Here is a 13,134-nt window from a genome sequence, read left to right on the forward strand (position 1 = left end):
CCTGAAAGATACGAAGGCAGCAGGATACTAACCCCTGCCCAGCAAGGGCCAATATGGAACAAAAACACACCCAGTAAAGAGACTGGTGTGAAAAGGGGGGTTCAGCACGCCGCAAAAAGTAGAACTGAACCTATGGGCCCAAAAGACTGGTAAGTGGTATGGTGGATAGAACGTGCACCACCCCCGCATGTATTACAGAGGAAAAGTATTGCCGAAACCCTCGACAGCTAGACATGTGTTAGAGCATTGTAAGGATGCCCATAAACAACCAGAAGGACGCTCATACGCGGCCCGAGTGTGCCTATAGTACCAAAACAGAAGAGCACCAGGAAGCAAGACAGCAGGAACCGCTGAGATGCGCACAGTAGCAAGCAGACAACACCAGAGAAGAGTTGGTGATGTAAAAGGACAGGTCCAAGACCAAGGCAGGAAAGCCCGCACAAGCCATTAGAAGAATCATGGTGCAGAAACAGCCTCAAGAGGATGCCAAAACCCAGCCAAACCCAGGGACTAGGGTACGCTCAAAAGTACCCGCATTATACAGAAGGTGGAACTAGTTCAAACTATAAGCAGCGTCTGCCTCCAGTCTGGAAGAGAGAGTAGTCCCCTCGCAGGACAATTTAGAAGAAAAGACGAGCCTAACAAGGGAGTACTCAAAACCAATCACGGGTCCTCGACACCAGACAGAGCGGAGTTCAAGGAGAACCGGCTCAAAGAATCCGCCACATTAAGAATGCCAGCATTACGCAGAAATCTCTGCATGGAAGTAGCTGGGATGTGGATAAAACTGCTGGGTAATAAGCCAAAGGGCCATACCAATTGTATAACAGAGAGGCCCACAGCAATTCCTTGTGGGTGAGAACAACCCAGAAGGAGCTGGCGTCAAAGAACGGACCATGTGACAAAAAGCATGATGCCAGGCCATGCAAGGTAGATACTACATAGCATAGACCTAGACCAGGAGTGGAAGAACCACAGACAACAAATCGATGTGACATTACGGGACGCAGTAAAGGGGTATATGAATCCCAGAGGGACACTCATAATGAAAACTCCACTGAGCGAACAAAGGTGAATGCAGACACCTGCCATCAGCCAATACCCCACATAGGGCAAGGGTCAACCACTGGCAAGAAGGGGGCATTCTCTTGGCAAAACAGACGTCTGACAACATAACGAACCAGCCATACGGCTGTACAGACAATACAGAGACACCAACCTGTCCCTGATAAAAACCGGGCCGTAAAGAAAGACCCGCAACCAAGAAGAAAGTCAGTCAGTGACACAGCAGAATTACGGTAGCCCTGACAGAAGCCTGGAAATAGCTGAGTCCACATGGGACCCAAAAAGATCTATTCCATTAAATGGCATGTCTTGGAGGCTCTCCCGAATATTATCAGGGAATCGAGGCATGGCGGCGCAAAGCCACCGACCCACAGAGTCCACGGTATCTAGGGAGGAGTGGATTGAAAAATGTGCCATCTCCTTGCCGTGAAGGACAAGACGGAGAAGCTCTGAGCGCAATTCCTCCGGAAAGGAAGGAAGAAGGTTAGCCACGGAGTCCCAGGGTGTGGAGGATGCACGTGCAAACATGCATGTAGTGTTTAAAGCGCGGATGGCCGCACTAGAAGAAGCAAAAAGCTGTCTTCCACATGCATCCAGCAACCTGGATTCCCGGGTGGGAGGAAACAAGGGTAAAGTGGAGGAGCTCTGTAACCCAAAAGCTGCCTGAATTACCAGGCCGAGCAGTAGGGTGGAGGGACAGACAAAGTGGATCCCCCGGGGCAGGACGTTGCCTACTTGCAATGGCCCCTGTCAACCGGGGCCCCGGAAGAGGGCCGTGCCCATGGGCCAGGCAGGAAATCTAATAAAGAACCCCCAAGGAGTAGCAAAGGCTCCAAGGTAATGGGCTCCAGATAAAACAGATCCATTAAGGGATTGGGAATGAGGGGTACCACAGGAGGCTGAAAGCCGAGGATAGCAGATGCCCAGTTGATAGTCCGCGCACAGGCGGCCCCTAGCTCAGTAGTCACCTTAGGAGGGGACAGGAGGCCACCTGTAGGAGATGGCTGGAGACTAATTCTCCCAGTTACCATAAAGAGTGGGGCTGAGGAACGACCCGAAGGCCATGCCACACTAGGGACCTGCACCAGTGGCTCCCGATCAGGGGAAGCAGCAGCCTCTGAAAGGCTGTAGCAGATATCGGTGTTGCCCGACCCCGCTGAGGAGACAGAAATTAGGAAACCGGAGGGAGGTCAACCCCAGGCATGGACGCCGGTGTCGATGAACGGATGGACACTGACTGCAATGGATGTGTCGGCAGCAGCGTCGGTGGGCGCCGCGACGGAGACGACCGGACGTAGACGGCCTCCACGAGGGATGCTACCTCGACTGGCATCGGATGATGTGTTGCCCCGGACATGGGCTCAGGCTTAGAGCTGAGTGCGGGTTTGGATGGCGAGCCCGGCTTTGGGTCCGACGAGGAGCCCAGCTCCGAGCTCGCCGTCGTCGCTGCCACCGTCCGTGCAGGAAGCCACACAGGGCTATGCGTTGACTGGCGGAGTGTGCTAGAGGGACCAGGACGGTCTGGGCCACAGCCCAACGTCGTCACCTCAGCTCGCCTCCAGAGTCGGTGCACACAACCCTGGATGGGGAAGGATCCGCCGACGAGGGCCCAGCCGGAGTACCTTCCCCCTCTGTGGGGCCCCGAAGGCGCGCCAGGGAGAGAGGGGGACTCAAAGTAGGCCTGAAGAGCCCTGGACTAGGCCTCCATTTGGGTGCGTGTCGCACCAACTCCTGTAATGGGAGTCAGCGCCAAACCTATGGGCGGTGGACCTCAATGAACGATTGTGGCTCTGCTTACCTTTTTTAGGGCGCCGGTCGCGGGAGCAGCTTCAGAAACGAGCCTCCTTTGGAGAGGGAGAGCGGCAACGAGAAGAGCCTGTGCAGGTCAGCCGCGCAGCCATCAGCTTCATATGGCGTTCCCGAAGGGACTTCGGCTTCATCTGTTGACAGTCGCCGCATTGCTTGGAATCGTGGTGCACACCAAGGCACCAGAAGCAAATAAGGTGCGGGTCAGTGCCGGACATCTGACACGCAGGCCTCACAGGCTTTGAACCCGGAGGGCATTGCACACTGTTCCGTTGCGACACGAACGGTGTCAAGAAGGCCCAAAACTAGGCCAGGAACTGCTGGTTTCCAGGATCCGCGTTGTGACGCGGAAAAGAAGAAAACTGATGTCGGCGGGGCATATATGGCTCTGCTGACGTCACGTCCATGAACGACGTCGAGCGGAGTCTTACGGCGCCGCCCCTCGGTGCGCAGAGGTGCTGCTGCTCAAAATTTTCCGGACCAGTCTGACGCCTGGGGAATATTTTAAGTTAAGGAATCTGCGGCTGGACCTCTCTATCAAATAGAGTAAAACAATTAATTCCAAAGGTTTTTAAAGTATCAGGCGGAGCACTTCTGAGCTCCAAGTAAATACTGACAAAAGGAAATTGCCTCATGTATCCATGTTGGATTATACAAGTTAAATTCTAAACTAATTTGTGCCTGGACTGCACTCTCAGACAACCCAAATAAAACTCTGTAAAACTTACATTGCACAAAATCAACAAAGCATGACAGTTTGCCCTAAAAGCGATTAAGCCATAATTTCAAATTAGCATAAGGTTGACAGAGATTATACGAAGAATTTAAGTGAGTAATAAAAACAGATAATTTATTACTCAAGTGCATAGAAGAGATGTTCAATATCACCAGCTTGGAATAAAGTAGTTTTGGTGACGACTAGCGGCTGCATGTATGGGGATCACTGGAAGGAATTCTCCCCTACCTGAAGATGTAGGCTCGCGATATGAAGTTTTATCAAAAACATTCTTCCACAATCAACACCCATCACACTATTGTTCCCGCTTATTCTACTAGGACCACATTTTGCAGATCCCCCAAGTCATCTCTCTGACTCATCTTTCCCTCCTTGATCTTTTACTCACCATTGTCTTCAAAGTGTTATTGATCAATGGGAAATCTAGTAACAATGATTCATACCACACCTAATGGGCGTTGGTCACCTACCTAAGAAGCACACACAACTCATTCTAGTAACAAAGGTTCCCCAGTAACCTCCCAACAAATCAAATGACACTGACCTTCCTCCCCACTCCTTCCCCTCCCCTTCCCCTGTTCCATTCTTAGTTCTTGCACAAGTCCACACCTACAATAATGTGCACGGTACTCACATGTTACTGTCACACCCCATGAGACTAACCATATAGTCTACCGCCTTTTGTCTCATATTTCGTCCTCACATCAATGCTGCAGCCTCAAACCACTATCCCTTGTCCAACATTCTACAAAACAACAACAGGCTACACCGGCTGATGATACCCACAAATACGAAAGTGATGAACATGTCGCGACATGACAATGATTCCTGCTAAATGTTTTTTTCTTCTCCTTCTTTGTATTATTCTCTGTATAGTTTTCATAATACTAAAAATGGTAATAAATTATTTTGAACAAAAAGCGAACTCTTCCACAATCGAAGTTTGGATGTATATCGAATGTGAAATGATAAATCTGCATGGAAATGGGGTAATGTGGGTCTGCAAATACATACCACAGCCTCCACATTCCAAAAGTTGGTGGGGACACCCTTGTGCGCTTGATGAACAATCGTTCATATGTAAATGATGATGTTTTTTGTATTGCACTCAACTTTTTTCTATTTTCTTCACTAATGATTTGCTACCAATTCATAATACTATAATACCATCCATTAAAAACATGAATGCAATCCTCAGGGATAATATATCCTCTTACTGAAGGAGGAAACTCCAAACAGTAGGCTTAAACCGGAGTCTGACCCATCTTCCACCTCCAAGTTACAATGTTCATAAAAAGCATTTTTCATCTCTAATGATTACTGAGGGGAATCCTGCCCCTTCTGACACTCATACATTCTACTGTCCTTGTCCTCTCAGTGGCACTATTTAGGCTTGACTACTGCCCCACCATCCACTCCAGTCTGCCATGCTATCAGCAATATGAAAAAAGGCTTAAAATCATGTTGCCAAACTCCCACTGAGTATTTAATCCCATCCCAGCATAACAACCCACCACAGCAGATGCTAGACTCCCCATCTTTCTAAATCGTCCATAAGGGCTTCATTTAGACTGCTTCAATCCACAAAATTAAAGACTTTCCACAAGTATCAGCAAAAGGTTTGCTTTGCTGAGCAGGTTCGCTATCAAACATACCAAATACTACAAATTAAGAGTGGTACCCTCCCCCTTTCACCTCTGACTTGAATAACATCTACTGTAATTTAGAAAAGGATTGAAAAGCTTCTTATTTCTAAAGGCGTTTGGTCCCAGAATATGCTGAAAGATTTAAAGAAAGCCAAGGCCACACATCCATAACATGTGCTCAATCTGGGCTTCACTGAGAAGATTAGCAAAGTTTACTCTGGAGCTGGCCATGATAAAGATTACAAATATATATATATATATATATATATATATATATATATATATATATATATATATATATATATATATTTATTAACAGTATTTCAATAAAATCACATTACATCTCATTGTGTTTATGTGGACGACAGTGGTATTGTTGTGTGGCCATAGGACATATTCTGTACTCGAAGGGGGTACATGTCGTTGCAGTCCACTTGTCCTGTTCGTAAAGTGATGCTGGGGTGGAACTAGGGAGAAGAAACCGGGGGTATCTTGAGGAGGGTTCAGGGTGCGTGCTACATATAGGGCCTCCGGGTCATGTCAGTTACAGCCAGCAGGTGTGTCATTGCGTAGTTTGCGGACTATTTGTTGTTTGGCGGGTTGCTTTGGGAGGTGCATGGGTCGGCGCGCGTGTGCAATTGTTTGAACTGGTAGGATAATACGGCCCATTCCGTAGTTATGGGGTGTATTCGTAGTCCCCTTACCTCCTCCTCCTGCAGAGTGTCTTCTTCTGCCGCCGCCCATTTCTGCAACGCACCCACCCACACCTCTATCGGGGGGCTAGCGTGACTCACCAGTGCATGGCAATACTTCTTTTTGCTAGGGGTGTTGCGATTGACGCAAAGCCGACAGTGACTTTGTGTGTTTTTGGTCGTCGGAAGATTCCGAGATGGACTGCCTCCCACGTGTGAATATCTGTGAGACCTGTGAGTTCTTTAAGAGTCTTGAGGACTTCGGCCCAGTACGGTTGTAAGGAAGGGCAGATCCAGAACATATGCTGGAAGTGCGCATCGGGTGAGTGCCATCTGGGACAGTGAAATTGGGTGTCCGGGTAGAATCATTGTAGGCGGGCTGGTATGGCCATGATAAAGATAATCATTAGTGAACTTCGAGGTTAACTAAAACTGGTGAAAAAGTTCAAATTTCACAATATAAATGAATCTTAAAGGTGTTATATGTGTGCGAACATAATTCCACACAATAAGGCATTCTACATAATGTAATATTTGTATATCACACGTAGAAATGTGTAAAATTATAAACGTACCTTTTTTTGCTTTTCTTTCGTCGTTTCTTTTCCTTTTTCTGCTTCTTTGAAGTTTTAGAATGTTTCTTCTTTTTCTTTTTAGATTTTTCTTCAGTTTCACTCTTTGAATCAGAGGAGGACTCCGCAGAAGAGTCAGAATCAGAATTATCAGAGTCTGTGGCCGAGGAAGATTTATGTCTTTTCTTCTCTTCTTTTTTAGCTTTAGGATCAAAATCAGAAACACAGTGGTCAATAAGATGTTGTTAGCATCATGTCCATCCTGGACTCAACGATCACGAAACCAGAAAACAATACAGATATATTCCCCTTTCTTCTGCTACAAAAGACCAACAAGAAATGAAATAATATATTCTTTCAACTGAGCTATTGGGATTTTTACTATGGGTGACTGTGAAAAAACTAGCACTTATAAATGGTCACTCAGCTATAGCCACCAATTCTCTACATCTGTACAGGCCAAAAAGCAATAATGTGTTTCACTGAAATACTGCCAGCAGCAAAGTTTGTGATCTAGGTGCTGCCACCACCAGGGATCACTGATGAGACGTGGAACAAATAAAGAGCCGCCTGACAGCCCACAAGTGATATTTAAAAGTACTGTGGTTCACACTGGTACTACCTGAGGCTTGTTCGTGTTGGCTCCGTTTTTATTTTGTTACTAAAACAATTCACCAGAATTAGAGCCCACTGAAAGCTACCAATATTAGAGCCTATCTGAGGTACAAGCATCATTGTCTCGCAGTAATGATGTCTGTCACAAATGAAACGGGTCAGCGATGAGGTGGCATCAATTTGGGAATAGTTATTGGCTTTTAGACAAAAAGAAAATACAGTACTAGGAGTAATTTCCTGGTGATCCTAGAACAGACAGTGCAATTTCAGTGGTAACAGACAATCCCAAGTGCCACTTAACCATGGACTTCAACTGGCTAGCCATGTTGCTCCCTTGTGCACCTGCCTTTTTCATAGTAGTGAGGCCGGGCAGGCAAGGCTTACTTACTCAGGTTTTAGAAATAGACAGAGTTTACATGTAAGTGTCAAGTAAACAGTTCAGTTAATAAGAATACACACAAAAATGTGGCACCTTCTGGGTGCAGAGGCACGGCCCAAGAAGTTTTTATACTATTTTAGTTCTAGGAATTAACTCTATGATAACACTTGCCAGTCTTATAGCCAAAGTTATACTAATATGTTTAATCCAGATAAATTCATATTAGCTCATAAAACTTCGGAAGGGCTTTGGTTTTTGGAATTAGCAACAGCTTTCTCTCACACTGGGGTTCATAACTGTCTCAAGGAGGCAGATACATGGACCCTTGACTCAATTCTCGTGTGAAGGCTGAGAAAAAACAGAAGTCACTCTTTTTAATTAAAAAATACCCCCGAACAATCTACCACCAAATAACAGACTCCATCAGCCCAAAAAAGGCTCTGGTGCTTGTGGTGATTATGTCCTAGTTACTCTGTGTCTGCTGATCAGTACCCTGTTGGAGAATCGGTGCTTAAAGGTTCATTCACTGGAGTCAATCTATTAGTTCAGGACCCAACTGGTAATCCTGGTTTATGGTGAATCAACTGGAGCAGAGAGCCAGTACTCAAAAGGTTTGGTGCTTTTCTCTTTAAGTGACTTAAAAACCACAATCGTTGTTGGGTTTGCCTGGTGATGAGGCAGTCATAGGACCATGGGCACATAATGGTTCATCTAGGACTAAGTGGGAGTTGATTTCCTAGGGTACAATAGTAACTGCAAACTAAATCTAAGATATTGTCAGATCAATATGGGCTAGGAATAGCAACAGGTTTTGGAATCAGAGTGAACTATTCCAGCCATGTAAAACCCACATGAGGGTGTGAATGCCAACTGCCTTGTGGTCTTTGTGGGGCTGCAGGAGGGTAAAAGCACACTCGTGTACTGTATAGATCAGAAAAAGTGGAAGATGGCTCTTCTGTATACCGGTCTTCTGCATACCTGTAAGAGGTGGAGCAGCTTTGTGCCCCCATGATGTTCTTATAGATGCTTGCTGACCTCCTAGACAGCAGGGCTCAGATAACCTGGTTTTGTTTGGGAAGGCACAGTCCAGTGCGCTGTCCTTGTAGAGGTCCTACATTCAGATTAGGTCGGTTCCCGGAATTCCACTGGCAGTATAGCTTGTTTTCCCATAGGTCACAACAGATAGTAAATCCGACCGGATGGGTAACTGCAAAGGCTTTCCGGACTAAGGCCCAGGTTGGAGGCAGAATAGTAGACATATAGAGGTTCCAATCCTGAACCAGTGTCTTTCGCTCCCTAAATATGATGTGAAGGTCTTCTAAGTGCCCTGAAAAAACTCAATAAACCAAGTACTGTCTTAGGGGTGCTGTACTTATACTCTTCTTGTGGTAGAGGGGGAGACCAGAATGTATGCCTAATTCAGAGGTTTAATAACTTCTCCAATCCTGGAGGAGCATTCTATCCTTGTTTCAGTCTTGCGAGTCCTTAGTCCACAATAAAACTAGTTCTGACTGGCCTACCTGATGGGTACTTGTAGGAAGCTGGCTCTGTATATACTATACCAAAATGAAGTATAGTGTGCATAGAGTCCAGTGGAACCCCAAAGGTAGGCAGAGGTAAAAGTAGATAGCACCTTACTCTCTATTTGTGGTAGTATGGGCAAGCAGTAAGGCTTTATCAGAGGGTAGTGTTAAGCATTTGTTGTACACACTAAATCAGCAAACGATGTCACACACTCAAAGACTGAATTTAGATAATTTTTTTGTATAAAAATATTAGTTATTTTATTTCTAGAACAAACTAAAGCCTGGCACAGGTAAGTGAAATAAATGATTTGCAAAATCTTATGCAGGTTCAAATACAGTTCACTGAAATACAGGTAAGTCAAACTATCAAAATTACGTTTCAGATTCGTTTTTTTAAGTTACTTTTTCTACTCAGTGTGATATGCCTAGATATCACACTGGGTCATTTCCTAGAGAAAACGTAAGTAAAATCAGTTTTGCACAGTTGTAGTTTTTCAGGTTTTCATACAAATCAACTACACACAGAACATTTATTAAGGGAAAACAGTCAATGTATTCCTATGGAGGGAAAATAAATTATCGGTTAATAGGTAAGTACTCGGTCTTTGGGGTTGAGTTTCTGAGGTTAGAACAAGGGTTCCCCAGGGGTCAAGGATGCACTCTTGAAACACTTTCAGCAGCACTAGGGCAGCTGGGTGCAGAATGCCGAGTCCCAACGTTATCCAATGGGGGATAGGGGACCTCCGGGGTGTGGCTGCTCATGAGCCTACCACAAGGTTGTGGGAGCAAAGCTCCTGGTGTTAGGCTCAGGCCAAAGGGGGATCTGGTTTAGCACACAAAGTGCACCCGCAGCAGCGGCTGGGTGCTGTTCTGGCGTTGGGTACCCTGTTGTTTTCAATAGGGATTCTCGTTTTTGGTTTTTGGCTGTAGGATCGGTACAGGAAGACTTCCGGGAGGAACCAACAGTTGGGCAGGTAAGTTGGAGGGCTCGGGGACGTAGGTGCACCTTGGGTTCTTTTCTCCAGGGCGCAGGGAAGCTGGATGCAGGAGTGTCTTGAGGTCGGATTTCACCTTACTGGGCCACTCGCGGTTGGGGGGGGTCTCCGTGCAGAGGCTGCAGGAGATGGGTAGTCCTGGAGGGGTCAACCCACGGTGGACTCGGACTCTGGAGTGCTGGGGGACCTCGCTGGGACCGATGGGCCACTCAAACTCAGGTCGTAGGCGGCGGGTGCAGTGTTGGTTCCAGGCATTGGGTTTCCTTGTCCTAGGCAGGCTCAGATTCGGTTTTGGGGATTCTTTTGAACAGAGCTGCTGTTCACAGGAGATCTGGTCTTTGTCAAAGGCAGTCAGTGCTCCCAGAGGTTCTGGAGGTCGCTGGCTTCAGGACAAGGCGACTTTGGCTCAGGATTTCTGGAAACTGCAGACGGGCAGGTAGGGCTGGGGGCAAGTCGGTTCTTCCCTGCAGTCTCCTCTCGTTCTTATTCTTCTTAGGTTGCGGGAATCTGACTTCTTGGTTCAGGGCTGCCCCCTAAATACTGTATTTAGGGGGCGTTTTAGGAGTCTCTAGGTCGGTAGCCAATGGGCTACAGTCCTTAGGGTGACTACACCATTGGTGTGCTCACCCCATGTGTGGGACTGGGCACAATCCCTAATCTTAATTGGGGAGTGCCTGCCATCTGCAAGAAGAGTGGGCTTCATCTCACCTCCCCCACCGGAGGGGTGGGGTTGGCAGAGGTGGGCACACCTTCTGGGCTGGCAAATTTTTCCCGCCTGTCTTCCTGCCAAAAAGGAGGGGAGACAGGAAGGGGCCTGCTACAGATAGCAGGAGAGGCTGGGGTTCGCATTACAAAGGCAGCAAGACCTTTGAAGCTCCCCTGCCACAGATGGCTCTTCCTGGCCTAGGGGAGGGGTGAACATCTCCAGCCAGGAAAGAGTTTCTGGGTTTAGGGTGCGAAAGCTCCCAACCCAGGGGTCCAGAAACATGTCTTGTGGTGGCAGGCTGGTGTGTACCAGTAAGGGACCCACCAGAGGATGGTCTTTTTCAGGGGCATCTCTAAGATGCCCTCTGAGTGCATTTGTCAATAAATCCCACATTGACATCAGTGTGTATTTAATGTGCTGAGACGTTTGATACCAAACTACCCAGTTTTCAGTAAAGCCATTATGGGGCTGTGGAGTTCGTAATGACAAACTCCCAGCACCAAATACTCTTAATGGAATTACTGCACTTACAATGTCTAGACACTCTGTGGGGTACACGGCTCATGCACCTGTACCCTCACCAATGGTATAGTGCACCCAGCTAGAGGGGTGGCTGACCTATGCCAGGGCAGTGGGTTGTAGGCATGGCACCCAGGGATGGGTGCCATGTTGACTTTTCACTTTGGTCTGCACCAACAAACGCAGCCTGCAATGGCAGTGTGTGTGTGTGTGAGTAAAGGTACAGGGCCTCTAAGGGTGGCACAATAAGTGCTGCAGCACTTAGAGGCTTTCCCTAGCCACAGTGCCCAGGGTACCCATGGTACCTTTTACAAGGGGCTGCCATGTGGCCAGAGAGGTGTTAATTGGGGGTACAAAGGTACAGTTTTGGGAAAGAACACAGGCCCTGGGAACCTAATGTACAGGTACCCAAGGCACATCAAGTCAAAGTGCATCGGTAGTCTGGCAAAAAATGTGGGGGGCAGAGGGGGTTACTGTAAATTGTAAAACTTGTAAATTGATACTTGTATAGCGCACTACTCACCCGCAAGGGTCTCAAGGTGCTTGTACGAATACCGCTGTGGAACCCATCCTGGCTTTCCCTGTGAGGTGTCCACTCCTAGGCCACCCCCAAGGTGGAGGCCAGGCATCCTTAGCGTTGTGGGGGCCGTTGTGGAGATTAAGCAAGCTATTGCCCAGAGTTGCAGAGTGGGACTCCATGATTGGAATAGGCACCGAGGCAGAATTATCAGGTCCGTGGAATTTTTTAGCCCAAGGCCCGCTGAGGCGGGGAATTGAACCCTGGTCCCGGGCCAGACTTCTGCATCAGGGTCTGCCGCTCTAACCATTGAGCCACACTTCTCCACTCCACTTACTGCAACAGAAACCCAGCTCTTACAGTAATGGCCTTAGCCTTGACACTGCATATGTTCACAATCAAGTGGAGTTGGCCTAAGAGATGGGGCTAGGACAGGTTTGCCCAGTAAAGGTTTCCCCTGACTAGGTCAAAGGGGATGGGCAAACCATCAAGTACTACATGTATTTGGGACAAGAAGGATGTACGTGCACGCTGGACTGCCAGAAATGGAAATAACCTACTCCACCCAAGGAAAGCACCACGTTGTGCAGCATTCAGAATGGGTTCAAATACAACCCGCTATTCACCAGTCAACCTTTAACCATATATTCCACATACATATAGCATGCATCCTTTATGAGTGTTAGACATCAAAAAAGAAAGGAACCACGAGATAGGGGGACTGGATGGACCGCTTACTGGGTAGAGTCAGTAGGTAATCTCCCGAAGCTTACTGGAAACATGGCCCACCACCTTGGTCTATAGTGTTGCAATCACCACCACTAAATAGGACACAGCTACCACCCTTACTTAGAAAGAGAGAACACACTGGGTAATTAATTTTCAGACTTCAGGGCACAGCCCTGATGTTGTTAAAAAAAACAACATAGAGCACCATAAAAAAGTTTGCACATAACACTGAAGAAAAACATGGCAAAGTTCAGAAAAAATGTTTGGGCAGAGCATCTCCGCTTTTCCAGGCCATATAGAACACCTGTGCCCCAAATTTGCTGCAATAAAATGCATAATGAATCGAATGAACCAACCCCCAGGGAGGCCAGCAGCCCCCTCTACCCTATGCCTGGAGACCCTCACGGATGAGTAGCCGTGCTATATTAGCCCCTGATTGATTGATAACTCCTGCACCTGCCAAGAACTGGAGGTTCACTAGTAGACCAGCACAGATACAGTAGCAACAGATAGTTGATGCAGCACTGCGAAGAGCCACTGATCAAAGCTAAGTGGGGTCACTCGCTTTCCAACACTAATAATGTAGCTAAACATTATAGATATGAGGGGCAGCATGAGATACTGCCAATAA

At 47.2% G+C, this 13,134-nt stretch overlaps 1 protein-coding gene across 1 annotated transcript in view; it reads right to left on the reverse strand.

Annotated features, from left to right (window-relative positions):
* The window catches only part of PPIG (peptidylprolyl isomerase G), a 340,378-nt gene that overhangs the window by 109,680 nt on the left and 217,564 nt on the right, over nt 1–13,134 (reverse strand). The window contains exon 9 of the mRNA XM_078681607.1: nt 6,521–6,719. Within this exon, the coding sequence (XP_078537733.1) occupies nt 6,521–6,719 (199 nt within the window). The remainder of the gene's footprint in view (nt 1–6,520; nt 6,720–13,134) is intronic.

This window comes from Lissotriton helveticus, chromosome 3_1 (assembly GCF_964261635.1).
Source record: "Lissotriton helveticus chromosome 3_1, aLisHel1.1, whole genome shotgun sequence".
NCBI classification, from domain to species: domain Eukaryota; kingdom Metazoa; phylum Chordata; class Amphibia; order Caudata; family Salamandridae; genus Lissotriton; species Lissotriton helveticus.